Source organism: Maylandia zebra, linkage group LG19, assembly GCF_041146795.1.
Source record: "Maylandia zebra isolate NMK-2024a linkage group LG19, Mzebra_GT3a, whole genome shotgun sequence".
NCBI lineage: Eukaryota > Metazoa > Chordata > Actinopteri > Cichliformes > Cichlidae > Maylandia > Maylandia zebra.
The window spans coordinates 21,452,806-21,480,228 of NC_135185.1; the positions used below are offsets into that span (position 1 = coordinate 21,452,806).

Sequence of the window (27,423 nt, forward strand, 5' to 3'; positions counted from 1 at the left end):
AATTCTTTCTCCCCCACCACCATTGCAGCTGTGAGAAGGGAGAATTGAATTAAGGCCCCGTGCTGGTGAGTCAGTATTTCCACAGAGCTGCTGCTGGCCCTTCTGGATCCGAGTAGACCTGGCCACGAGCCGTTCATCAGCTAGCCAGGTCGAGCTGGTGGATGAACCGTCACGCACTGTGTGCGCTTATTCGCTTTTTTGCTCTCATATCTCTAGCCCATTTGTCAAGATATGACTAACAACTGATTAGCTGAGTTTAAAATTAGTTTGCTCAAATTTGTGTGTCACTTAACTCAGTGTGTGTGATCTCACTTACACAGTCGCACAGAATCTTGTGTCTGCAGAGTGCGAGTCAAAAAGTAAACCTGATTCTAGCCAAAGAACTGCTTACAAACGTAATAATATGTTATATTTATTCCATCAGTAAACAATGGAAAAGATGTGTTTTTTTTTATAAACGGCCCCAGAGTATTTCTTAGTTGTGAGTCTTTTCGATGACCTGTTCAGAGTGTACCAGCGCTCCCAGCAATAAGTAGATAAGTGATCAAGAGTATGTATGTATGGAGTCTTTTCATGTTAGGACCCCACCAAGAAATACTCAGATGCAAAACTCCCTTCCTTGTTATTTTAAAACAGCAGTTTAAACAAAAAAAGACCTCATGTGTAATAAATGAACCTCGAAAGTGCTGACAGGCAGATTTTGTTACTTTTGGACAGAGTCACTGTTTCTTGTCCTTTTGTTTATCTAAGCTTCATGTTTTATGGACACATGAATGTTATGGATCCTCTCATTAAATAAGATGCAAGAAAGCAAATAAGTGTATTTACCAAAATGAAAATCCATTCTCATAAGGTATCCCATGTTTGTTTTAATAAGGCTAAACTTTTGCTCCTTCACAGAGGAAATGTTTGGAGATTTTTTTTTCTTTTTAAGCACTGGAAAACACAAGGAGAGGCCCTGTAATAACTCACCACAAGAGATCTGTGTCACGGTATGCTTATTTCCACTGAGAAACGTCCAGGGAATAATCATCAGGATTACTAATGCATGTTATATGAAAGAGACCTGAAGAAAGACTTTGTCAATGGCAATCCCTGTTTTGTCTCTTGTGTGCCTGATCACTTAAGTTACAGCTGTGACCGTCTTCATTCTTCTCACACTCGTCAGGGGACCGTCTCATGCGGCTTGTCGACAGCGTGTTAATCTGTAATAGTTGCACCATAACTTCTCAAAAATTGATTTGATTCAGGGCTGTGTTTGTCTTGGCCGGGAACTGTCTCTGTGGTTGTGGTCTCAGAGTGGAAAGCAGAGGGCAAGAGGGGAGGAGGAGAAGAAGTTGGAAACACAGTGGAGAGAAAAGCAGAAGAGGGTGGTATTCAAAGAATTATGTAAGACTTCAAACAGGTCCAGTCTGGCGAGGAGCGTTGATTTGAGAGTTGTGGGCCCCTTGGGTCAGGTGGCCTCTCACATAGCCTCCCATATGGGCTACATTTCCCCTCGTTGCCTCCGCCCTTCATCTAATTGCCAGGTAATGTATCGTTGCTCTGGCCTATCTTCCTCTCTGTCACTGTTATTCTTCTCCTTTATTAATGGAAGGCAGAGTGGTGTGGTGGTGACGGCGGTGGAGGTGATAGTGGCTCTTGGTTTGGCGTGACGCCACCGAGGGGCCCAGCACTGACACTTTATACATCAGCAGGTTTTACCAAGGTGTTCATTTCAAGAGCATCTCCTCTGCTTTGGCTGCTCCTCCTTTTACTCCCTTCGGCTGTGGAAGGTAAATCAAAGCTGGGGATGATACAGGAGACCTTATTCAATCCAGACAGTTGTCTCACACATATGGAAACACAAACACACACACACACATGTATATATACAAAACTACATGCTTGTTTGCCTCTGTGCACTTGTGTGTGTAGGTGTTCTCGAACATTCATCAATCCACTTCTTACCATGTAATCCCACAGCGCAGATCGCTCTTTGCCTGTTTGACTCATAAGCAGCCAGGCAGTTTATTTTACAGCCTTTCTGCTCCAGTCACGGCTAAGCATAACAATACACCAGCGGACATGTGTTTGTCATAAACTGGAAGGCTCAAAATTGCATTACAATCGTTTACACTTTGAACAAAGTTCAAAAAGAATCATTGTACACCACATTTAATTATGCGTTATACTTAATGTTCATAATTCTCTAGTGATTTTCCACTGCTGCTGGACACTGGAAGCCTAACTACAGCAAAAACAACATGGGCTAATCAACCTAAGTAAGCCTTTTAGTAACAGTAAATGCCAAACCCTGTTTGTTATGCTCCACAGGCCAAGTCTCTTACTTCAGGGACTCCATGTAAGGGGCTGGAACTCAAATATTCTGAGTTAGTGACATGCTACAGGCATGGCAGTAGCAACATGAGCCCGACTGAATTTATCAGACCTTTGCGAGGGGCATAAATGTCCATAAGACTTTGCTAACCTCCTGTGTTGCAGATCAAGCCAACATTACCGTCTGGTGCACATGGAAGAGCTCAATTACATAACTTAAGACTTTCATTAGCCTCTCTGCTCCATTGACTTCTCTGGGAAAGGTCCAGATGTGACTTCATGAAGGGCTCTCTCTATGCAGAGCTCTGTTCCGCTATGCCCCCCTTCTCAACCCCCGCAGCTGTAAGCACTCAGAAGAAACCAGGGAGAGAGGGGAGGCTGGCTGAGAGCTTTATTAAAAAAATCAGACACCCCATAGACCCCCCAATCTTGCTTCAAAAAAAAGAGAGAGAAAAGTTCCAGCCCCACCCAAAGCAGGCCTATGGTCCCCTTCTACCCCATAGGTCTTCTAAAGTAGGCCAATAAGTCTTTTAGCATGTGGTCTCCCTGTCAGCCTGAGGTGGCTGACTAGACAGGCTGCTGCTCCAGGGGCAGGAAGTGGGAGCCGGCCAGGAGACACTCTCTGAGAGGCTGCCCAAGTAAACAACCCTCCCCCTTCAGCACACATGCTTATACACATTTATATGTGTTTATATGCTCATACACATTCGGATGTGTTTACATATGACTATATACACACACACACACACACAGACACACATATAATATGTCACCTCCAGAAATTCTGACAAACTTTAACTGGGAAACATTATAAATCTGAATGGCACTGTCTCACTGTTAATATCATTATGGTTTATGGATGACTTTAATTTATTTCAGGCTTTGGTTTTACTTAGACCACAATGCACTTTTAAGACTGAAAACTAGAAATAGCTGAGGGCTTTCTAATCTAATTAATGGCTGTGTTGTTTGATCGCATGTGTGCAAGGCATAAATTTGTACAGCTGAGTGTGCACCACTGTGGAACGTCATTCTAAAATCTTATGCCAAAGTAACAATTTCTACATTAAAGAGGGAGTTTGTTCTACTCATTGCTGGCATTTGATATCCAAATCTCCTGTTGTGTGACTTCGTGTCTGAGTATTATGGCCGTGACGATTTTCCAGAGCAGGGCAGCTGCCTATGTGACTGTGTTTCTGGGAAGGCAGCGGACACAGGTGGCGAATAGGTTAGGGCTGTGATTTATCGAGAGCTCTTTTGCCACGCATTGTGCTGCGGCCTTCCTTTGGGCCTCAGTCAGCTCTCACACATTATATTGAACTTGTTGCTTGTTTTTCTGTGTCACTGATAACAATGATGTTTGATTCTCAGAGTGGAAAACCCAGATGAGTTCCTCTCAGAGAACCAGTTTATTGTTTCCCCATGTGAAGCTATTGTATAGGTGATTTAGCTTTTTCTTGGGTAGATGTAGACCCCAGGAAAGATGTTTTCCATCGAGGTGAGTCTTAAATTAAAGCTCTAATCCTTAAGAACACATCAATATTAGGGTTGGGAACTTTTCTAAGTGGTTCTACTACGTTGACTGCTTTTTTGAGGGATGTTATCAGCAAGCAGGTATTGGTTATATGCAGGAGATGGCAATGTGAAAACTAAAGTAAGACAAATAAGCAATATTATTTAAAATATCAGGTGATTGGCAAGGTATTGCAGATTATTCTGAATACTGTAAACCCCCAAGATCTTCTAATGTGAAGCTTAGTTGTAACTCTTATTTATATTTGGTATTTAAGGGTTAAAAATCAGAGCCAGTCAGTCTTCAATTATGTGATGACTCATTCCCTGGATTGATTTGGCATGTTTGCTCAACTGAATCTGTGGCTTCAAAAATACAGAGCTCTAGAGGCCTTGGCTTCACTTTTTTGGAAATGTAAGCAACGTTTTCAAGGCTCATAAGTAAGGTGTCAGAACACACACCTCTGGACCAGTTTATTGCTCTGCTTGCCAATACAATCTGCTTGTTAAGCGATGACCTATCAACCTTGTTCCAAGGTCCAAGGTTTAAGGTGTTGTAACACTTTGTCTCTTGTTTTATTTGATAGAAACAAGCCCCTAAAAATCATCGGTGGTTGCTCTTGGCCTCTCTGGCTTTTCATTAGCTCTACTCATGTGCAACTCATCTTTAACCTCAGTTTTTAAAAACTCACAGGCTACACTACAAACCATTACAAACACCAGCTCAGGAGCGTGACTTTTTCATAGCGAGTTGTCCAAACCACACATCAACATATTAATGACTAACTCCATGTTACAGATAGATTTTCTTTTTCAACATCTTCTTGCTGCTATATGATGACATTTGTCTCAGTTTATCTAGGACCCTCAACATGAATGTGCATTGAGGAAAAATGTACCCAAATGTATCCAATTTAACCATTTAATACATCTTTTCTTTGCTAATGTGTTTATATTAGCCTAACTGTAGCTAGCCACCAGTTAGCATGTTATAAAAGGTAAGCTAGGACAACCTCACTAACCTTACATTTACCTGGTATTTAATTTTCAATCTTTGTTGACGTCCAAATGTATATAGGAGCAGTATGTTTTATTTTTATAGAAAGCTTAAGTCATACGATGGTGTAACATTGGCCTAGCTAACTTCCTACCAATTTCTAATTCCAGTAACCTTGTAAATCCTCTTTTTGATAGATGCCCTTTTGATAAGCTTTACTGTAATATTGGGACAACAGCCACACTGATGATTTTATTGGTGCTGATAAACTCTGGATAATTTTTAACCCTGGTTGGATTCTCAGTGTTAAATTTTGGGAAAAATATAGACCCAGAGATGGCTAATGATGTCAGACTTTATGAGCAGATTTTTTTTAACAAGAAATAAACAATTGTGTTTTTTTAAACACTTGACTGAATAAATGTACCTGTATATACAAGTTCAGGATGATGTTGATATAAAATTGTACTGGTGTGTTAATGTGTAACATGATAAGCACTGTGCAAAGAGTCATAATAACAAAAGCTCTCTGACAAATGTAATTTATACAGCAATATTCATTTGGAGATTCAATAACAGCCACTCAATGGTGATACCAGCACAAAGTAGTAACAGCAAAACCCTACTGGACCAATCCAACCAGTGTTGTCTTTATTGTTTGCAAATTAAGACTTTAAGCTAGAGTATGGTATTTTGCATTTTGAAATTGACCTTGTATTATCTCCGTTTAACACTTCAGCAAGTCATTTTAGGCCAAGTCACAAAGCAGTCAAGTCTGAAGTTTGAAACTTATTTTTGTGGTTTAGGTCTGACTCAAATTTTAGTTTCACTTCTCAGATCCCAAGCCCTGAACCCAGACACACTTCACTTCTAGTAATAATAATAAGAATTTGACTCAACTGTTTGTCATCTTCTCGTAAAGTTTACAAAGTCTCGCGCAAAAGTGTTTCCCACTGGGCACAAGATGAGTCTGTCATAGTAATGCCCTTACGCCAGCATTACTCAAGGCTTCATGTAAAGTTAGGCTTTAATCCTTTTTTCCTCTCTACCTACGCGAGTGCTTGTCACAACAGGTTAGCAGGTGATGCTTGAGGGCGAGCACAGTGCAGGAGCGAGCTTGACAGGTTTCAGGTCGGCCTTATCTTGATCGAAGACATGCCTTGAGAAATCTGAGCAGCAGTCAAACACTTCCAAACAATCTGGGTTGTTTTTAAAGTAAAATTCCTCCATCATGAGAAGCCTCATGCATGTTCCTGAGGGAGCGCGCTGTTAAATGCATGTGTGTGTTTGTCTTAGACTTGCATACGAGCGGGAGAATGCATGCACGTTTGTCTCGTATGTGTGTGTACGTGTAAATGAGTGGGTGTGAGATCTGTGGTTTCTCACAGTCAGTTCTTATCTTTGTCCCTCTGAGTCTCCGCCAGCAGATCATTGTGAAATACACACGCACATAGAGACAGAGTTCACTTTTAACTATTCCCTAACGTCCCAAGGCCAGATACTGTATCTAGGGCTTGTTTACAACTCAAACAAAAAAAACTTATACAGTCATGGTTATATTAGCAGGAGGGTAACTGAAGTCCAGACGTACTCTCTGTGTCACTCTCTCTTCATTCTTTGTCTGGTTTTCAAACACTGTTTAAACCCTTCTGGCCATGAAAAGGCTTGTACTTTATCTATTTCATAATTTTAAAAACTTTTTTAAAGTCAACATCATGTGAGTGCATTTGAGTGTTAGATTGCAGATAGAGATGATCGTCTATGTGTAGTGCAGACTTGGCCTCGGTGCAAGGACTTCCTGTAAAACTGTCACTGATGTCATCTTTGTCTGCTTTTACCTCTAAAAGGCCAGAGTGACTCATAGTTAGCCAACTTTGAGTCTGTCGTTCTCTAATATACTTCTGTAGGTGTAAGGGTGGAGGAGGAAGTTTATTTCTAGGAGCGTGATATGTACATGTGGGTGTGTGTGTGCGTATGTGCGTGTGAGGTCATTTAAATCAGTATTGAGCTAGTGAGAAACTGAAAACTGCGTTTAAGAAGTGAGAATGAGACTGTTTTCCAGTGTCGCTGTCACCAGAGGAAACAGATGCTGCAAAACAAAACTGAGAATCACGTGTAAGGAAACGTGCTGTTTTTAGCTTTAGCATGGTTCAGTGACTTTGAGCTAACCTCATTCACTGTCTTGTGTCACACACAGAGGCATAAGTAAAGAGTTGGATATATAGTAACATGTCTTTTCGATATCCAACATGGAGTTTTTACAGACTTTACCTCGAAATAAAACTAAGCCAAAGCTCAGCTTTGTGACTAGCTGATGAATATGCTTTATTTTTTGCACAATTATTTGCTTTTACATGGAGAGATATTGTGTAATGTGCCTCTTCAGGCACCTAAAACTCATTCAGAGATGGAAAATCAGACTTTGAGTGAGTTACAGATAGAAAAGGCTTGTTTACAACCTACCGGATGATCAGTGCTGCCCTGAGCCCCGCTGTGACCTTCATAAATGTCATAGAAATATTGTCGTACAAATGCTTGTCAAGGCCATTTAAGCAAGAATTCGCATTTTAATAAAGCAGAGCAAGTGTTGTTCTGCTAATGGAGGCCGCGTTTTTCCCATCAGGCCGTGACGCTGGAAGTCATAAGACAGGAAGACTGAAGTGGTTCAATACTCAGGAGAACTGTGTGTGACTCACTCGGCCCAGTGGACCAGAAACCCAAAGCAAAACAGTGTCAGGTTTGTTACAGCCTCTCCTATTGGTCACTCCTCATCTCCTGTTTCCACTGGGCCAGTGTCTCGTTAGGAAAAAGTCATCACCTGTCCATTAGCGCAGAGCTCAGCGAGAGTCTAGTGGCTTTGTGTTTGTTTTTCTGTCACAGTAAGGAGTGGAAGGGTGTGTTTCCACAACCTGTCAGACAGCCATCACCAGTCCTCTCCTCTGAAGCCTCCTCACCTGTCTGCTCCTCTGCTCAACACATGTGTTTTCTCTTCCTTTCTTTAAAAGGTCAAGGGTTGCCACTTTAGCCTGAGGGGAGGAAAAGCACATGTGACACTGGATCCAGACACGGCTAATAGTAATTATTGGGTAAGTAGTGTGTCACAGCCTCAGTCGGCTAGATAACAGCAGCGTGGAGAGCCCGGATTAAAGCCACGGGATCAGGGAGTGTTTGTGACTGTTGTCTTTGTTGATCTGCAATGAGTCTAGCTGTGACACATACAGCCATAGACCTACAAAGATAAAGCCCGTTGGCTGCTGCGGGCAGCAAAAAAAAGTGCATATACTGTATACTGAGATTGCAGCAGTGTGATTACCAAAATGCTAACTGTAAAGCAACTACTAAAGCATGACTTTCAGATAAGATATTTTATGAAATGATTACCCAGAAACATGTATGGTAGGGGAAATCATGAGGTTGTGAAAATAGGTTGATGCTATTGATAAAAGAGGGTGGCGTCACTGCTGTGATGCCATTCTACAAACTGTAATGCAGCTCCTTCAAAGGACATAGTTAATATTGTTTTCTTTGTTAAGGCAGTTATCGACAAGGGTTTTTTTCCCCCATAGATTTAGGTATTGGGTGTTCCACTTTCTGTGTCACTCAGTGTGACTAATCTATATTGTTTTGTATTCAAACGGTAAACTTCACAAACAGTAAAATGCATTCACTACAGGCTGATAATAGTCAGGAGGAGATTAGAGGGGGGATGAGAAGGTCCCTTGTTAGCACAAATTATAAAACACATCCCCATAATTAAGTTAAGAATTTCAATATTTAGGAAACCAGACTTTAACTCCCAACAACCTCTTTTGCAAAGTCATGGACAAACAAAGAGCAGAGCTAAAAGTGAGGACAAACAGAGAGGATGACTGTGCATTGCCACTGTATAAGAGCAAATGAGGCCTTTGGCAAATCTGTCATCTGACAGCAAGGTCAGCGTATGGGGATTGTGACAGACAAACACTAAGACTTTTTTTCCTGTCATGGTTGATTTGTCAGAGTTTCAGTTTAGAATCATCAGAGCAAATGGCTCGTTATTACTATTTATAGATTTATTTATCTTCACATGGGTTAAACCCCCCTGAATACTGTGTAATGTGTTAATTAGGAATTTATGGGTGGCTGTATGCCTGTTTTGCACAGAGTGACAAAGCATAATTTGAGAAAATTATGCTTTTGATGTCCACGGGTCAGTGTTTTGCTGCTGCACAGATGATCTCTTTACCGTTTTCCATGCAGATTTCTGAGCTCCCTCTAACCTCCTCGCTCGAGGTTGACCTTAGCCGTTGTCCCACAACACCTGCTGTGCTGCAGTGACATACAAGCATGCACACATGCATGCACACCGCACTGCAGCCACCCTTCTCTCAGCTGTCAGTGTAGATAAAAGACAGTTAGAACATCAGCACTATTTACTCACCTCTTTCTCAAACAAGGAGGTAGACCTTCCTGCGATAACACAATTGCAAAGTGTACACGCTCTGACATTCTGTTGCTCAACCCTGCAGGTTAAAGGTGAATGGAGATTGGGACTGAGAGCTGAACTACAAACTTGCTTTATCCTGTTTTGCAGGAAGCAATGAGTGAACGAGCTTGGTCTGTGTCACTGCATCGTCTCCATATTGGAAAATTACCTGCTGTTAAGTTTGATGAAGTAATGGAAGCTTTCTTTTTCTTTTTTTCAAAAACATATCAAAGAGCAGGCGACCCCCTCCATCCGCCACCTTCGGAGGTTCAGAAACCCACTTCCTGGTACTTCATCTCAAGGTGCCTCTATGCGTACACCACACAAACAGGAAACAGCCCTCTTTCATCAGCCTCAAACTGCATGCACTTCATGTTCTTCTGAAAGGGTGCAGCAAAGAAAAAGGTGTGCATCACTAATGCTCACCTGATTTAGCTTGAGAAGCCTTTCCTTTGAATTCGTTGTTTCTTTGCTTCTTATCTTATTAAAACCAAATACGCAGAACAGTTTTGAAGTGGTAACAAGTTTCCATCGCTTTCATCTTGCTTCAGGCTTGCACCAAATAAGACAGTATGCGATGTTTCATACGCTGTGTGGCATCTGCAGATACAAGAACACTATGCAATATTGGTTTTGTTTGCCAAAAACTCTCTCACAAAGAAATATAGAGTATGATATCTTTCAAGTGATGTTAATTAAGTTTCAAGACCCTTGTTTCTTATGAACAAATTCTTGTAGAATTCAAATGAAATGAATGCAAACAGGCTTTTTCAAAGTTTCTAAAAGGGGTAGTGCATAGAAACATTAATCTGCAATCCAAGCAATTTTCACTGTATTGTTCCCAAACAATAGGGATAGGTTAATTGGATAATCCAAATTGTCACTAGGTGTGAATCTGTGAGTGAATGTGAGTATGAATGGTTGTCTGTCCTTGTGTGTTAGCCTTGCGACAGACTGGCGACCTGTCCAGGGTGTACCCCGCCTCTCGCCCTATGACAGCTGGGATTGGCTCCAGCACCCCCCGTGACCCTGAAAAGGATAAGCGGTAGCGAATGGATGGATGGATGTTCCCAAACACAACACCCATCTTTGCACAGGTAAAACATTCCATAAAGCCACAAAAAAGAGGCCTTTCAACAAGCAATTACTCTCCATCAGTAGCATTTAAATATACATGTTATATCATCTCATCTTTTTAAGCTGACTCCTTAAGAGCACCTTTGTACTTCTAAACAAGCTGTTGCATCGTGGTTGGTGTTGATCATTGCTTTATTTTATAGGAACCATGAATGCTCTCTGGTTTTGAATGTAATCAAGGACTTTCTTTGCTTTATCGTGGCCACCAGTATGTTTTTAGACCATTTCCAGCTGGTCTAAAATGGGATGGGAGAGTATGTTGGTGGGTGATGAAGAATGGAGGGACCTAAGGATCAAGACTAGACGCCACAAGGCCCAGGTTCTCAGGGATAAAGCAACAAGGAGGCCTCTATGGGTCAGCTGTGATGGGTCAGCACCCACCATTGTATGGAGGGAATTCCTGTTGCTGCTCCGGTTTTTTTGCAATCTGAGAGAATATAAACATGGACAGACGGGAAGTGTCCAGAGGCCAAGGAAATGCAGAGGCGGTGCATGAAGTGTTGAGTCGAGTGCATGAAGTGGAAGTTGCTACTGAAATTGAATACCACTCTGCTCGCATTAATGGCCAACTTGTGATTGTTATCTGTATTTATTCTCAATGTAAAAACAGAATATATCAAATTAACCCCAAGGCATAGTGTTAACTATGACTGCACCGTTTATCCTCCTTTTTACCTGAAATATCCTTGTGTACATATTGATTAGGTCACAACCTCAAATCTGTTTTTTTTTTGTTTTTTTTTAATTCTTGGAAACTTTATAGTAGCTCCCCCTGATCAATATTTCTGCTGAAACTAAGTATGCCAGGTCTTTGTGTAATCAAGCCTGCTCAGACTTTGACTATCCCCAGGTCAATACCCTTGGCTGCTGCAAGCACAGCTCACCAATCAACTTGCACCACACCGAAACTCCCTTTAGTTCTGTATTATGCATCGAAAAAGCACTCACCTGATTACAGCCTCAAATATAATACTGTGTGCCTCTTTTGTTAAAACCCAAGTTTCCTTGGGTATGATGTTACAAAATGTAACTAGTTTCTTTTTTCTTCACATTTTGGACAAATTGCAACATTTAAAGTATGCAGTATCAGTCATTAGAGCTTCCTCATAGCCATTATTGGACTTTTTGATACTGAAGAAACTTGAATACTGATTAAGCTCTGGAATTGTAAAGTTTTAGAATAAGACTGATTTTATTTTTTTTTAACTCACATTCCTGGGAAGCCCTCTAGAGTTTGAATGGGTACCCAAAACTGAGCATAAAACGTGCCCCATATTTGCTCAATTTCCCAGAACTTTTTACACACCACTCATCACAAAGTTGAACTTTTCAAAAAAATACAGGTTTATTGACTTAACTGCAATCAATACTTACAAAAAGAGAGAGAGAGCGAGAGAACGAGAGAGAGAGAAAGAGAGAACAGGTTTTCATATAAACTCACAGAAATTACTGTAGTGAAAAAACATGGCTGGGAAAAAAAAATAAAATACATTCAACAGTTTTACTTTCTTTGTGTCAGAATTTGTTCACCTCTTCCGAACACACAAAGGCAACACAGAACAAGTGACTTAAGGAGAGAGAAGAGGAAAAAAAAAAAAAAAAAAAAAAAAATTGTCCTCCATTATCAAATATAAAAAGGCGGAGAGCCCTTAGCTACCTGGAATGTATTAAACGAGGCACTTCCACTGATCAAGCATCCAATTGAATTAAAAGAAGATATACTTTCAACTCATTTGGTCACAACTATTGCTTGTAATAACAGACTGGGTGACAGAACACATTTCAACACAGCCAGCCTCTGAACTGCTAGACTCTGCTAAACGAGTCATGTTACTAATTTTCTTTTTAGCACCCCTTTAAGTCTACCATCAACCCAAGTAGGAATAATCCTCTTCAAAGTGGGGACAAGAGATCAGGGAGAGAAAAAATAAAAATAAAAAAATCGAATTAATGTCATAACAGTTAGCTACTGTTACTGTCAGATTACTGTAACATGTGCAAGGGGAGGAATGGATACAAGCAAATCTAGTTTAGATGGAAATGCAGTCCAATAAGAGGGAGTAAGAAAAACAAAGTACAATAAATAATCAAAACGCAAAACAGCTTTTTTTGCATTTTTTTTTTCTTGCTTTAAATTAAGTTTCATTTTGACAAAGTGTAGTTGCAGAACAAAAGTCATTGAAGTACAATATATTAAACTGTGAAAAAAAGGAAAACTGACAAAAACGTCTTCACAATCTTTAGATTAATATGGAAGATCATAATTTAACATAAAAGAAAATATATTCTATTGTTCATTATCCAGATAAATACAAAAAACAAAATTAACAAAAAATGCATATGATCACCAATAAATATGTTCTGATAAGTTAAATAAGCAGTGACACGCAAACCTTCTGTCTGGAAAGTTTCTCAAATAATAATAACCGTAATAATAACATTAATAAAAAATAATTATCAAATAAAGAAAGCAAAAAGGGATGTAATGAGAGTAGAGAGCTCCATGGAGCAGGTTCTAAAGTGAAGGAGATGGGAGGGGGACAAGTAAAGTAAAATAGCTTGGAGATCCGATCTTGTCAAGTCATGCGACGTATAACTATATTATGGGAATGCTGGAATTCCCCGGATCGGTGAAGATGAAGGTGTAGGTGCTGGGGGCAGGACAAAGTCTTGCAGGTTTAATGATCAGTTTGATATCAACTTCCTTCCCAAAGAAAAAAAAAAAAAAAAAAAAAAAAAAAAAAAAGGGAAACAGCCAGTGACCAGCAACAGGAGGAGAGGGGGGGCCATAACCAACTTCCAGTTCAAAGTCCTTCCTGCAGACTCACCCGGTTCAAAATTACATAAGACGGGGCTTGACTGAGGGGTAGAAGGAGGTGGGTGGGGGCAAATGAGAAAGAACCAAAACAAACAGTAGTCCATTCACCCTAAACACATGCAGAAACTGCCCAGGCACTTTTTTCTCCATTTCTTTTTAAAAAAACAAAACAAAAACAAAAAAACTATTCATATATTTTCAGGGTCTGTCATTTCTCTCCGTTTGTCTTAACTCAGTCTGTAAAAACGTCTGCGGTGTAGAGCTACAGTTACATTACTGAGCACCCTCTAGCAAGCTCAGGGGAAGTGGTATCATCAGGGAGGATGGCAGGGGAGAGAGGGGAGGGGGATGAGGGCTAGTGCAAAGCACACCCCTTTCCAAGGCCACTTGTGCTGCAACACATTCAATAATACATGAAGAAGAAGAAAAACAAAAAGAAAAACAAGTGGCACCTGGCATAAACAGTCAATTGTTGTTCTCATCATTTCATTGTTCAGTTTCCTCTCCTTTTTTGGCACTATGACACATGGCGGGGTACTTTCTTTTAAAACTTGCTGTGCAGATTAAGTGGGAAGAAATGATAGATTTAGCTGAGGGTTCCCTTAGTTGATTATATCCTCATAATGCTAACAAGGAACTAACGTGATGTGTAAGGGAGCTTTGAGGGCAGAGGGGAGTCTGAAGGGCAGAGGTAGAGGGGAGTGCCATGTTCTTTGTGTCGTCAAATTTAAAAGTCACTAGTGGATGCGTGCAGTCTAGTCATCAGTGATGGAGAGGCGGCTGAAGATGGGAAGGCGGCGGGTGTTATCCAGCGTGGGGGACTCTGAGCCACACAGGCTGCCACCAGAGCTGCTCTGGTAGCCCTCTTGATCCGACATAGAGTCTGGGGGGCTGGATGAAGACTCCAACATCTGAGGGGACTCCAACATGGGTCTGAAATAGTAAGATGTGCTTGTTGGAGAGGGAGGTGCAGGGGTGTTGGGCTCTGTGCCTACAGGACCGGCATTGAGACTGGGCCCGAAAAGGCTGGCCAGCTCCTGGCTGGAGTAGGTGAAGGGATTTCTGCTGGGCCAGTCTGGGATCTCATCAGGGAAGAACATGGGTGGAGGGGTGACTGAGGTGGGGCTGTCTCTCAGCCCAACTGAGTTGGAGAAACCAGCAAAGCTGTAGCTGTGCTGCAGCCGAGGTCGCTCCATCTTGTTCATAGAGTTAAGAGGAGAGGACTGCTGGGGAGGTCCACGACGCTCCTCGGCATTGTGGATGAAATGGCAGCGAGGCCCGTATGGGCAGAAACCGATGGTGTGGAAGGTGCGGCACAGCTCAGTTTTGTACTTAGGATGGCGGCTCAGGCTGCGCAGTTCATGGATTCCGTGAGCAAACTGGCATTTGTCGCCATATTTGCAGGAACCGTTCTCCTCAAAGGGCCTGCAGAGCTCTGTCTTGTAACGGCTGGAGTTCACTTGGCTGCTGCTGCCAGTGGGACTGGCAGGGCCTAGGCACTTGTTGATGAGCCTCTCGCCCGTCTCGGAGTAGGAGCGGTCTCGCAGGCGGTTCTCCTTGTTGTTGCTGGCATTGCCAACCCCTGAGATGAGTGAGGAGGACTGGTCCGCTGCCTTCAGGCTATTCAGAAATTGGTTCTGGTTGAACTTTGTGCTGCTGACAGAGTGCCGCCGCTGGTACACGCCTCCCACTGAGGGAGATCCCACCGCCTTCCTGTCCAGCAGGGGTCCGGCGGAGCTGGAGATGGGCACGTTGGTGCTAGTGCAAGGAACAGACATTGGATGGGAGACACCCAGGTTGTTGTTGTAGCTGAGAAGTTTGTTCTGCAAGAAAAATAAAGGACAGAAAATGCAAGCATTAGAAAAAGTAGAGCACAAATAAAAAGCTACTTTCAGCAGCTCCCTGATTTTTAAGTCCGATTGCCATCCTGATGCAACTCCTGAAAGTGACTGAACACTTGTTAGGCGAGCCTATAAACCATTTGTACAGATACTCTCCCTGAATAAATAAATAAAAATGACGGGCACTGTGGGACTGGTGGGGCTACACCTCCGCCTGCATGACTGTTGTTTTTTGGCTCAGACCACATTAGCGGATACAGGCCTATAGAACAGCAGCTGGTTTGGCAAGTTGCCCAGGTTAGGAATGTGTGCGCCTGTGTAGTCAATAGGACAGCAGCACATGAGAGGCCTGTGGACGACCAGTGTGGGCTACAAAGAGCCTGCATCATTTGAAAGAGAAAGAAAGTGGCCAAACATTCTGTGGATTACAAGGGAAACCTGATCTGCTTTCACACATTTCCATACTAGTGGAAATGAACAGTTAGTCATGATTTACATAAACATGACAGTGTAAATAAAATCCAACAAACTCCAGAGGGAGGCTAAAAGAAAAACAAAAACGCTTTGAGAGGCAATCTGACACTCAAAACGGGGTATGAAAACGAATTACGCATCAAGTGTTAAGGTGAGACGATGCCGGTAGTTTAAGTAGTTTTATAGGGGCAGAAAGTGGGCTAAAGCCAGCCAAATCTGGTCAATGATTAGCGAGCATGTGGCTGCTCTGAAAGCGGCATTAAAAGTGGCGCAAAAGTGATCTCATTAAAATAAAGAGGACATAAAGCTTTCACTTTAACAGCCGCTGGCTGCCTAAACTGCACACCGACCTCAAAGCATAAACCATAGATAACATTAAAGTTAGCGGATGTGGCTTATGTTGAACATTAAATAAATACACAAGTAAATAAAAACACCATGTTTTTAAACAATTTTTAAATTAACGCTCCCGCAGCGCTTCGGTCCACTTTGAAGGCGCTTATAGCGTAAACCCTCAAGAGACGAGGCCGAAGAGAGGAAATAACAGACGAAGCAAACAAATAAACACGCAGCTGACTCAAAGCGGAATACAAAGCAATAAACAGCAAAACAAAAACAGCCTCCGCGCAGAGGGCCGCGGGCACGGAGCTCGTCATTCCTCCACAGCGGCTAACTCCCCGCTGCTAACAGGCTAACGTCAGCCCACAAGACACACACAGAGAGAAGGGGGTGGAAAAGTTAGGAAGCTACCTTGTTCATTACTTCGAAGTCGAAGAAAGGCGATACCACGGCTGTGGTCATCTTTGCAGCGACCGGAATCAAATCACAAAAGTAGTTTAAAAAAAAAAAAAGAAAGCCAGTCTACTTGTTAGAAAGTTGCTCAGAGCTACTGAACTCTCCCCCTCTGCCCTGCACCAACCCCGACATTTGCTTTTTAATCAATCGACTGCAGGGAGGAGCTTAAAAAAACGGGCGTGAACTTTCAGTAACTTTAGTAACTGTAGAGAAAAAAACTTGCATTGGTTTGTCAGTTTATGTGAGATTACTCCAGTGCTGGGTGAGCTTTGAATGCCAAACCGTCTTAGGCTACCAGTTAGGAGGGATAAAGCACTAAAAACAAGTTTCTTTTTCTCTTGATCGGAGAATCTGAACTTTGGGTTAGATTTGTTAAAAGTTAATTTTGTTGGAGGGAAAAGTGTCTTCAGTTCATAATTAAGCAGCTTAAATATATTTATATAAAACTAAAGTCCGATCAGAAGCCTTCAAAGGCAAGTGAAGAGGAGTAGGGCAATGGAAATCTTGTACTTCTGGAGTTGTTTACTGTATTATCCTCGGGGTTTCAGCTACCATCCACTACTCTGTAATTAATTTACTCTTAATTGCTGGACTGTAACGTCACTTGTGGGACTTTCCGGTGAATTCAGGCACTCGCACTTTTAACTCTTTCCCGACCACAGCTATTTCACTGTTACAGCATACTTCTTCTCAGCCACAGCTCATTTGTTATTCATTACCAGCAGGTATAAAACTCCTCTTCTGAATTGAATACGTGCATGTCATTTCATCAGGTACTGTAGGCGACAATCTGATACATGAGTGACCTCACTAGATTCGACCGCACTGGCGTGACAGACTACAGAGAGTGAAACCCACACACATGTATTGTGGCTCATCTTGCCCACCCCCCTTCATAAAGTCTATGACATCGGCCATGTGCAGACCCTAATGTCAGGGTTGGGTTGCAGTAGAAAAGGAGAGGAGGGAAAAGAAAAGCAGGGTTGAGGAGGAGGGGGAGAAGAAAAGAAGCTGTTAACATACAGAAAAAAAAGTTGGAGTATGGAGGAGGGGATGATGGCGTGAGGGGGAGATTTATGGAGGACGTTTATTACTACACAGCATTGCCCCCAGGGAAGTGAGGGAAGAGGGGTGGGATAGAGAGGCAAACATTCCCTTTCCCCTTCCTCTTCTTCTTTGCCTATACAGGAGCCATGCAGGGGGGGAGTGGGGAGGTGGAGAGCTTTGTCTCTAACTGCTAGCAGCCCTGAAGGAGGCAGGGAAGTTGTTTTTGCGCTGAAATGTTGAAACGAGCTGAAATAGAACAGGCCAGATTACACCACAGCTTCTCAAGCAAGTATCTGACTAAGACCTCGTGAGCTGACCTTTTTGGAACTCAAACATCCTCCTCGCTATGCATTAAGAAAAGTAGATGCAAACACCCGGTTACTCTGGACCTTGTCAGTGAACAGCAAGGGTGTGTGTTGGAACATTAAAAAAAGAGTTTTACGAGCCAGGCCTGTGCAGAACAATCTCCCCCTGGAGTGTTTTCACAGATGACAGGGTGGGATGACAGACTTGCTAGAAATCTCGTCTGCAGTTCAAAGGGCCTGTCACTGATTGATTAAGTGGGCCAGATCGATTGTCTCCCTCTAAGGGAGAAACAGAGCAGGGAAGTAGAAAGAGAATCACTTTTCTCCCCCTTTTCTTTTCATTTTGCAAATGCAAAAATCCCGTAGCTGGTGTGGGAATTCGTAATATGTAACACAAGTGAAGAATACGCTCATGTAACTGTGATGCAGGAGCTGGAAATTTCACTGTAGATACTTGCAAGGATTTAAAGCGCACAAGGTCAGCAGGGCTCTAAACTCAAAAACAAACTACCCACTGACTGATGGAAATGCCTTCATACTGGACCTTGGCCTTAAGAAGCCTCATGCAGTGCATTTGTTTATTTTTAATACTCTCAGATATATCGTGCCTGCTGATATTATTGTGTGACTCAGTTGTCCTTCCAGGTTTAGGAGGAGGCACCTGTTTCCTGCCAAAATGAAAATATATAGAAAAAAGTCAGCCTGCTGTGCTCTCAGGGGATAAAGTCAGATGCTTTAAAAATGGAGACAGTAAACCACTGTAATTACTACTGACAAGACTTTAACACAATGCATTGTAAAAAAAAAAACTGCATTATTTTACTCTGGACTCTCTTTCCTTTAAAAAGAAAAAAATATCTCATAAAGAGTTTGAAATCCAAATATTTTCTGTTGTCACAAATGACAGAAATCTTGCAACTAAGGTGCGTCGAAGCATCATGACGTTTTCACTGACTTCCAAAGCAACAAACACAAAAGGCACGATCCATATATCAAATTCTCTGGCAGTATTTTCCTCTTACTGTTGACTGAGTTGAGCTCTCTCTTAGAAGACTTGATTTCGGAGGTTTTGTGCTCTCCAAGGTCAAGGCTGTCCTCCTTTTTTTTCCTCCAGGCTCTGCTGGCGCTGGAGTCAGTCACTCCTCAGCATGTGCTGCGTCGTTTGATTTCTGCCTCCTGCGCCGTTGACTCTGATGACCCCAAGCTCAGAAGGGAGGATGGGGATTGAGCTTGAGGTCACTGATAATGTTTAAGTGGGATGACAGGATGTTAAATTTTTCACCTATCACTACTGGAGATGAAAGAAGTCATGGAGGAGAACAACAAATAAATGGGAGGTGACTGTTGTGGCAACAATTTGCTGCAGTTCCTCCCTGCAGCCAACAGAGGGCAAAGTTCTTCCGCTTCTCTCTCCTCTGGTCTTATTTAACTCTATTTTTGTACAGTATTTTAAGTCTTTGCACGTTTGCCTAAAACATAACTTTACCTCAACATAATAGTTCTAGATTGAGTGGGAATTTCTAAGATTAGACCAGCAGGTCAGCTCAGTCAAAGACAGCTCCTTCTTTGTGCGGCTTTGAGGTAATTTAGTGCTCAGTACAAACTTGTGAATTGTGTAATCAGCCTTTCCACAGATACACTAACATTGGCCTTGTGTGAAGCAAAGGGACTTATCAGCTACAAAACTCACAATTACTCAAACTAGTATTGTGGTAATCTCAAACCGTGCTGCACCACATCCCAGTTAAGGTGACCACAAGCTCATTAAACAATGTATTAAAGAAGAAATAAGTAGTATTTTTACTTTTTACTGCTGCATGGTGCATAATGTGTATTCTGGGGCTTGATAGGGTTGTTGATGAATACCAGTCACTTAGTGGTTTCCACTTAGTGAGATTTCTGCCTCACTAAACAGTCATCCCCCCCACACACTTGCATTTTCAATTCCTTAATATTAAGGTTATTACTGTATATGCAGCTGTGAGCGGAACATCTCTGCTTCACAAGAAATGTATTTTCAGTTTGTCGCTGGCACATCTTAGTTATTTCTGCCAGTCATGGGAAAACAACCTTTAAGATCTTAGTAGTGCCCGTGTAGGTTAGATTTGAGAAGAGGGGACATAGTCAGGGTGAAAAAAAGCTATGTTTGTAGTTGCCATTTGTGTTGTAGTGTTGTAGTTGTGTTGTATGTTTCCTTCTAAATAGAAGAAAAACATACAGATTTCCTTAAAATCCATATTTTTATGATAGTCACAAGCATTTCCTCAATGCTAAATCCAACTGCAAAGTACAATATTGTGTTTTTTTCAACTTTATTTGTTATGTTATTAATGCTTAAGTAAAGGTAGTTACAGTGTATCAAATCAATGTTCAGAAGATGGTTATATTTGCATATATTTTTTTCTTTCTTTTTAAATAACAGATGGAAGGTGACCTTTATTTGAGTACTTAATGTTGAGGAGGAGACACTTTTAAGTGCTGCATTTAGCTGTAATTTAACAACAGGTTATTTTAACCTCAATTAAAGTATACTGAACTACTTCTTTACTTTAAATATGTGGAAACAGCTGTATTGGAGTACATTTGTCCTCTGAAAAATAAAAGTGGAAGACAAAGGAGTTTAAGATGAAAAAAACAAAACAATGATTAACACAGTACATATGCTTTTCACTACTGCAAATGTGACATATTGCAGGAGTAGAGTCAGTTGTGTTTCTGCTTCTATTAAAAGTCACTGCTTACTCAACAACTTCCTTTTTGTTTTTCATCAGGACAGCTAATCACTCTGCTGACTGTTGAGTAATCAGTGGTCAAGGATAGTCAAGTTTGAGCAAAAAAAAATACAAAACAGACTTTGATTCCTTGAATATGCTGTCATGTGTGATCTCATATTTACTGTGATCCTGCACGGGTTTTGTTTCTGTATCCACTGCCCACTTCCCAATTTGTGTGATCCTGTCCTTGTCTGTAAGCCTTGACAGCCAGGACACCAAGATTGCTTCCTTTCATGTTTCATGGTATGTTTGCCAAATTCATATGGGAGGACTGTGGTCATCATGCAGGGCGAACCTAGCCTCAGAGGAAGAGAGTTTAGGGAGAGAGAAGGATTGAGGGAAGGAGCAAAATAAGAACAAGCAGCGATTAATTGTCCATAAGAGTAGCCACAGCATTGTTAGTGGTTAACCGCCAACTGCTCTTGCTGATCTTGTTCCCATGAATCGCTCCAACATGCCCATCCACTCACTTCCACTGCCCTTCATCTCACACTGGGTGGGATGCGGCATCAGTGCTAGCCTTGGCTCATTTGGATGGCTTTGACACGTCACAGCATTACATTCATGACCGGAGTTCAAAACAAACACCATGTTGGAAATGTAAGTCTGTGGCTCCTTTGCTGCCAATTTGCAGCGAAATAGGAGAAGAAGAAGAAGAAGAAGAAGGATGATGTTTCGGTAAATGCAAAGTCGCAAAAAATAGCAACAAAACAAGAGAGTGAGGGGTCAGCGTTTAAAGAAGATATACTGCCCAATTCTCTGTTGACACGGCAATCTCTAGAGGATGGTTGTATTTAGAACGAAAGGCTGGCTTCCGCCTCTGACTTCCTGACCTGCGTTTCCTGAGGAACAATCTTTCTGTCTATGCAGAGGGCTCATGGGAAGGGATAGTTTGGTTTTCCACACACACATTGGGGGTCACGACAGATGAAGCCGAGGTCAAAGCCATCAAGCTACAGAAATGAGTTGATGACCACAGCGATATGATGCATAATGCATTAAATTCACAGTACAGCGATGGCACTTAGGCCAAAAAAGTTAGGGATGGAATGATGAATCATGGTGATTGTTGTGACCAGATCCGACCGGACTGGACTGGACAGACATGACCCTGGCCCAGGTGTCATGACCATGCAGTGGACGCTGAAACCAGATATTCCTCAGCTCCTCACTCAACGCTTGCAAAAAATCAATGGGCTTTGTATAATGTTGGAACAGTGGAAAGCATTCTCTCACCCCCTAAAAATCCTTCCCTTGTCCCATCTGTCTCAATTCTGCAGCTCTCCCAGACCTCACAACCAGCCCTGTGTGGTCACTCCAAGACTAGAATTACAGAGTCCATGTGTCCGGACTCTGGACAGTATACAGAGTCAACCGCCCGTGTGATCCTACCCACTTTCCTCACATGTTATCCCTGCGGTTTTGTTGAATTTGAATTTTGACAACTGCTCGCTTATCGTGAATGAGCGTTGAAGTGCGAACTGATGGTTTTCATTAAATGATGTTGAGCGTGAGAAAAAGATCCGTTGTTTGTGAGTCGTCCTCAGTTGACCCAGGGCATATGGCGATGTCAAATTCCTCATTGTTGTAGGCGTGTGATGATTTATTGTGAAAAACTGTGCTTTTATTGTTGCTGCAAATCTAATTTGATCCTTTTTGGTGCCTGTGTTTATTGCCAGTAGAATGCTACAAATGATAGCTATTCGCAGGCTACTTGATGAATACAATCAGAGATGTTTGTGGGTTTAAGACATTTTCTTTTCCTGTTATTATCATTGCAATTAATACAAGTAGAAAACAAAAAATGAATAACAGAATGTAACAGTAGATGCTGATAAGAGAGGGAAGCTGAATGAGAAAGGACAACAAAATATAACCAGCCAAAGGAGTTAACAATTTAAGTTAAGTTATAGCATTTTCATGGCATATTTCTAATATTATTGCTAAACACCTGCTCATATGAGATAGCCATCATACACACATTATAAGCTAATAAGGTAAGCGTAAAGAAAACTGTTGGTGTAGCATACCAATGCAGCACATCGGATGCCTGCACAGGATTTGGGAGAGCAAGTGCAGGTGTATAAGTATACACTGATGAGACTGATGACTAACTGGAAACAGGTGTGGCAGACTAAACACAGGTGATACTCTTGAGGGCAGGGGAAACTATCACAGTGGACTAAAAGCTCAAAAAGACAGGAAGTAAAACATACACAAAGATGAATAACAGAGAAAATGACTCAACACAAACGCTGTAAAATGACAAACATGAATGATAACAAAACACAGGAAACGACTTAACACAAAATATATAAAAGAAAAGCAGTAAAAGACCCCATGAATCACAAATGATGACTTTCTAAATAGCGCAGTTATTATTATGTATGCATATGTTTCAAATATTATTGAAACATAATAACCATGTTGGCTGTTTCCAGGCCTTTTCCTAATTTATAGAGCTGGAATTCAAATACAGAATATTTTTATTATATAGAACAACAATAACAACAAACTTTATTTATATAGCACATTTAAAAACCAGTGGTGTACCAAAGTGTTTAACATATAAGAGGGTAAGATGAAGTAACAGGGAAGGATGAAGGCTATGGCAAAGTACCAAACATGCTAGCAGGTTATATGGCATTAAAAACACAGAAGCAAAAGAAATGCATATAAAAGCATAAAAGAACAATATGTGTAAAGGATAAAACAGTCAAAAATCTAAAAAACGATTTAAAGTAGTTAAGATTAGACTGAAGATAGAAATAAGCATTAAACTAACTAACAAACAAGTATTAACTGGTAGAAAAGGCGAGGCCGAATAAATGGGTTTTTAACTGCGATTTGAAAGATTGAATGAAATCAGACTCGCGGATAGCGATGGGGAGGTTATTCCATAGATCGGGTGCAGCCAAAGCAAACGCTCAGTCACCTCTAGTCTTCAGCCGGGATCTCGGCAGTCCCAAGAGTGACTGGGAAGATGATCTTAGTGCTCTAATAGGGGTGTATAATCTAAGTAGCTCAATGAGGTACCCTGGCGCTATATTGTTAGTAATTCGGAAGGTGAGCAGCAGGATTTTGAATTGAATGTGATACTTAACGGGAAGCCAATGCAGGTCGGCAAGGACAGGGGTAATAGTGACACGCCGCCCACTACCACTAAGGAGACGAGCAGCCGCATTCTGAACAATTTGCAGTCTATGAAGAAGAGTAGAGTTAAGACCAAAGTAAAGGGAGTTGCAATAATCCAACCTAGATGTCACGAAGGCGTGAATAAGCTTTTCCAGGTCATTAGGTGGGACATAATCTCTGGCTTTGCTAATAAGACGCAATTGATGGAAGCACGATTTGACAACAGAAGACACTTGTTTGTCGAATTTAAAAGAGCTGTCCAATTCTTGTTCCTGCATGAAGAGCACAGTTTGGTTTTGAGTAATAGTTTAGTTTTGTTCCACACTGAAAACCACATTGTGTTGTATAATATGGTGTTTTATCTATTTGTGTGTGTTTTCTTTAACCGCAAAATGCTGAGGTCTCAGGGCTACTATAGTTCATGTTTTATGAGGAACCCATGGGTAGTGTACTTGATCAAAATATGGTGGTGGGACTCTCTGCTGTAGTCTTGAGAGCCACAGGTGTTTAAGCATCAGTAGATTATTCCTCGGTTAAACTGCACCTCCTGAGATGATTTTGTTTTACGTCTGCTCACTGCTTCTCCGTGACCTGCCATGAGTCCCACATAGTAACGCGAGCCAGTGAAACATATCTGCTCTCAGTTTAATGGAAAATGAAGAGGAAATGAGCAAAACTCAAGCTATGTGGATAAAGATCAAGGAGCCTATGGCAAAATGATTTCCTCAGACAAAGGCACAAACAGCATTTCGCTGTTCTCCAGAATACGTCACCACCTTACCTCTTTGATTGTAATTTGGCAAAAGCATTCCCAATCACTCAACAAAAACAGCTCAGGGATTTGGTGTGATTGCTTGCAGTCCAAACACGGCGTAGCCCAAAATAGAGTTTGATGTCCAAGATGAGCCTAAGCAGCTTTTTTTCCCTCTCCCTGCTTTTTTTTCCTCAAAGAAAACAACCCTTTGGGTCTTTGAACTTGTCCAGTCCAAATGCCCCCAACTGTTCCCCTCTCCGCCTCTCTTTATCCTCTCCCTTTCTCAGACTGTCTTTTTTGCTGGCAGTGAAAGAAAGCGCAGCTGTGTGGAGTCCTTTTTGGCTGAATGAGAAAAAATCAGCCTGTGGTTGACTTTTCTGGCCAAAGCCAAGCTGTGGTGCCAGGGCCTAACAGAGTAGCTCCTGGGCTCCTGGGCTCCAGCCACTTGCATACAACAGGACAATGGGGATTGTCCTGCGGCCATATAACACACATTTGCTTCAACAGGTTGAGGTCTGGGACCAGTGGGGAGCTGATGTTAAACACTGCTATCTCAACACTTCCTGCCTCCCTAAAACAGAAAGCTACATTTCCAGATTTTCTCAAAATGAACAATAAACAAATGCCATTTTCTATAGAACTATATATCTTGTTAAAAGGAACTGACACTAATTTCACAAAGAATTCGTCAGACATAAGAAACTAATTGAGAACAAGTCGAATTACTTCACCCGGTTGGCATAGATTGCCTCTTTTTTTTACATACTATGAGATCCAAAGTCTGAATATGAGGCTAAATTACTTGTCAAAACAGATGTTTATTGTAATTTGACCAACAACATGTGTGTCAGCAAGTTAGCCCGGTTGTGATTTGGAGCTTTAACAAGCACAAACTGGTATGAATTATGCATGGAGTTCAGTTTTAGCTTTTGTGAGTGGTTTTGATGTCATTAGAGTCGCCTCTGAAACATACACAGCAATCCTTGTGTATGTTTCCAGTAAGTGTCACATCAGGCCGACATGGCAACCCAGAGGAGTGCTCACATTATTGCTGTGTTGTGTGACAGCTGAATATGGAAACACTTTTTGCGCTTGTTAAATACTTTCTGGTTTGCTGTTTTTTTTAACTTGACTTGTACTCTTATAGGTTCTATAAAGTCTAGTAAAGTTGAATGGCTTTCCCAGAAATGAAAGTTTATTGTCCCCATCAGCCCACCCGACTCGTAAATAATGGCACATTTACCAAAAATCCCAAGCCAGCAGCCCCCACCTTCATACCATTACCAGTACCACTATATGCCAAAACCGCTGCCAAAGTACACCCAAACAATCCCTCTTTCTTCTCATTGAAACTTTCCAACTGTCTATTAACAGTGTTTACTCCACTGAAGCCCTCCAACTCAGTCCTCAGAGAGAAAACAGTCCAAAGGCTGTTGGTGGGAACTACCTACTTCACTATTACCTCTAATCCTCATTTTTAACTTGAGCTGTATTAAATGTTTGACTAAATACTGCAAAGCACAGACTGCTATATGCAAAAGCTTCATTAATATTTTAAAACTGTCCATTTTTAAAGATTATGATCTACTTTCATGCCTGGCTCGTGTGAAACTCTAGTTCGGATCTTCTGACAGCGAGAACATGCCGTCAGCATGATCCAATATTATCAAAGACAATATAAAGTGGAGGCTGAAATGAGTTCCACATGAGCACCATCCCTACAGGGGGAAACCTGTTATTATGTTTAATATGGTGACTTCAATCATTTTCCCTTTTTTAATAAAACCTCAGTCTTGGCCTGCACAGCTGATTCCAAGCACCCTGGAAGTTCACCTCAACTTTCTTTAATCATCCACACTAGCTGAAATTATAATCAATCAAGTTTTCATGTACTCTGAAAAGCTACAGTGTGAATGGAGAAATAGCATGGAAAAGAGTTGGCAGGTGAAGAGCAAAAATAAGTGCAGCTGTGGAGACAAAGGGGTGGTGTGTAGGTGGGACTGTGCTAGAGTACAGTACTGGAGCTTCCATTGTGGGCAATTTTATCACTGCGTGACTCACTGATGAGATTGAAATACCACTGAAAACTGTTACAGTCCGCATATTAGCATGCACCTACAAAGTCTCGTAATTGCACAATGACATCAACACTGACGTGCATTTTGCCTGCATTAAAACAAGGGACATTAGACAAACATCACACCACAGGATGAAGCTTGGTACTTTGGGTTTTCATAATTACGTCTTGTGTGTGATTTTTGAGTAAGTGCTCTTATGTTATTTTTGTCTGAACGTCGCCAAAAGACAGGATGTGAGTCTGTATGAGTATTTGAAAAGCCTGTGAATCAACAGCCCCCATCACATTGATGTCACATGAGCTTAACACTGCCTGATGCTATCATAAGAATTTTGGGTATAAACAAGGGTTGAACACTTTGACATGATTTGAGGATGAAGAGTTGTGAAACTATAATGTCGAAACCCCTCTCTTAGTTCAGAGAGCCATAGAGCGGGTATTAACAGAGCTCAGTATTCAGCCATGATTTATTTCCACTAAGGTAATATCAAGGTCAGCGTCCTGAAAACGTCTTTGCTTCAACAAGATGCCTTGAGCCGGATAAGAGGGCCTAAAGCTCCCAGTTCAGCAACATGATGGATGAAAGTGTTCCATCTTGTTTATGCAACCTGACACAAGGCATCTGCTAGCCTCTGGAGTGTTCAGATAATGCTGTAACAACCCTCTACCAGTCCCCATTAGACAATGAAACCTGATTGCAGGCATTACAGTGAATAGTGCAGGTAAATTACTGCTGGGTGTTTTTTAAAAACATCTGCACTTAGTGGTTTTTTGACTTAGCTTAGAACAATACCTAGCTTAAACCTAATAGCTCAATGTAGCAGCTCTATTCTAATCCAGCTAAAAAATAGCAGTGCACTGAATTGTTTAAAGATTTTTAGATGCAGAAGTTTATACTGGATTTACTGTTTAGATTTGCTCAAGAGTCATTTTTGAAATGCTCAACATATCTAGTAAAAGCAGGAGTTGTATT

At 41.5% G+C, this 27,423-nt stretch overlaps 1 protein-coding gene across 1 annotated transcript; it reads right to left on the bottom strand.

The window, feature by feature from the left end:
• Positions 1-11,750: 11,750 nt before the first annotated feature.
• On the bottom strand, positions 11,751-16,487 carry zfp36l1a (zinc finger protein 36, C3H type-like 1a). Its single transcript, XM_004540211.5, has 2 exons — positions 16,314-16,487; positions 11,751-15,071 (listed from the first exon to the last, which is right to left on the bottom strand). Exons 1-2 carry the CDS (start codon positions 16,362-16,364, stop codon positions 14,004-14,006), a joined length of 1,119 nt encoding a protein of 372 aa, XP_004540268.1. The 5' UTR covers positions 16,365-16,487; the 3' UTR covers positions 11,751-14,003.
• Between the last annotated feature and the right edge of the window lie 10,936 nt (positions 16,488-27,423).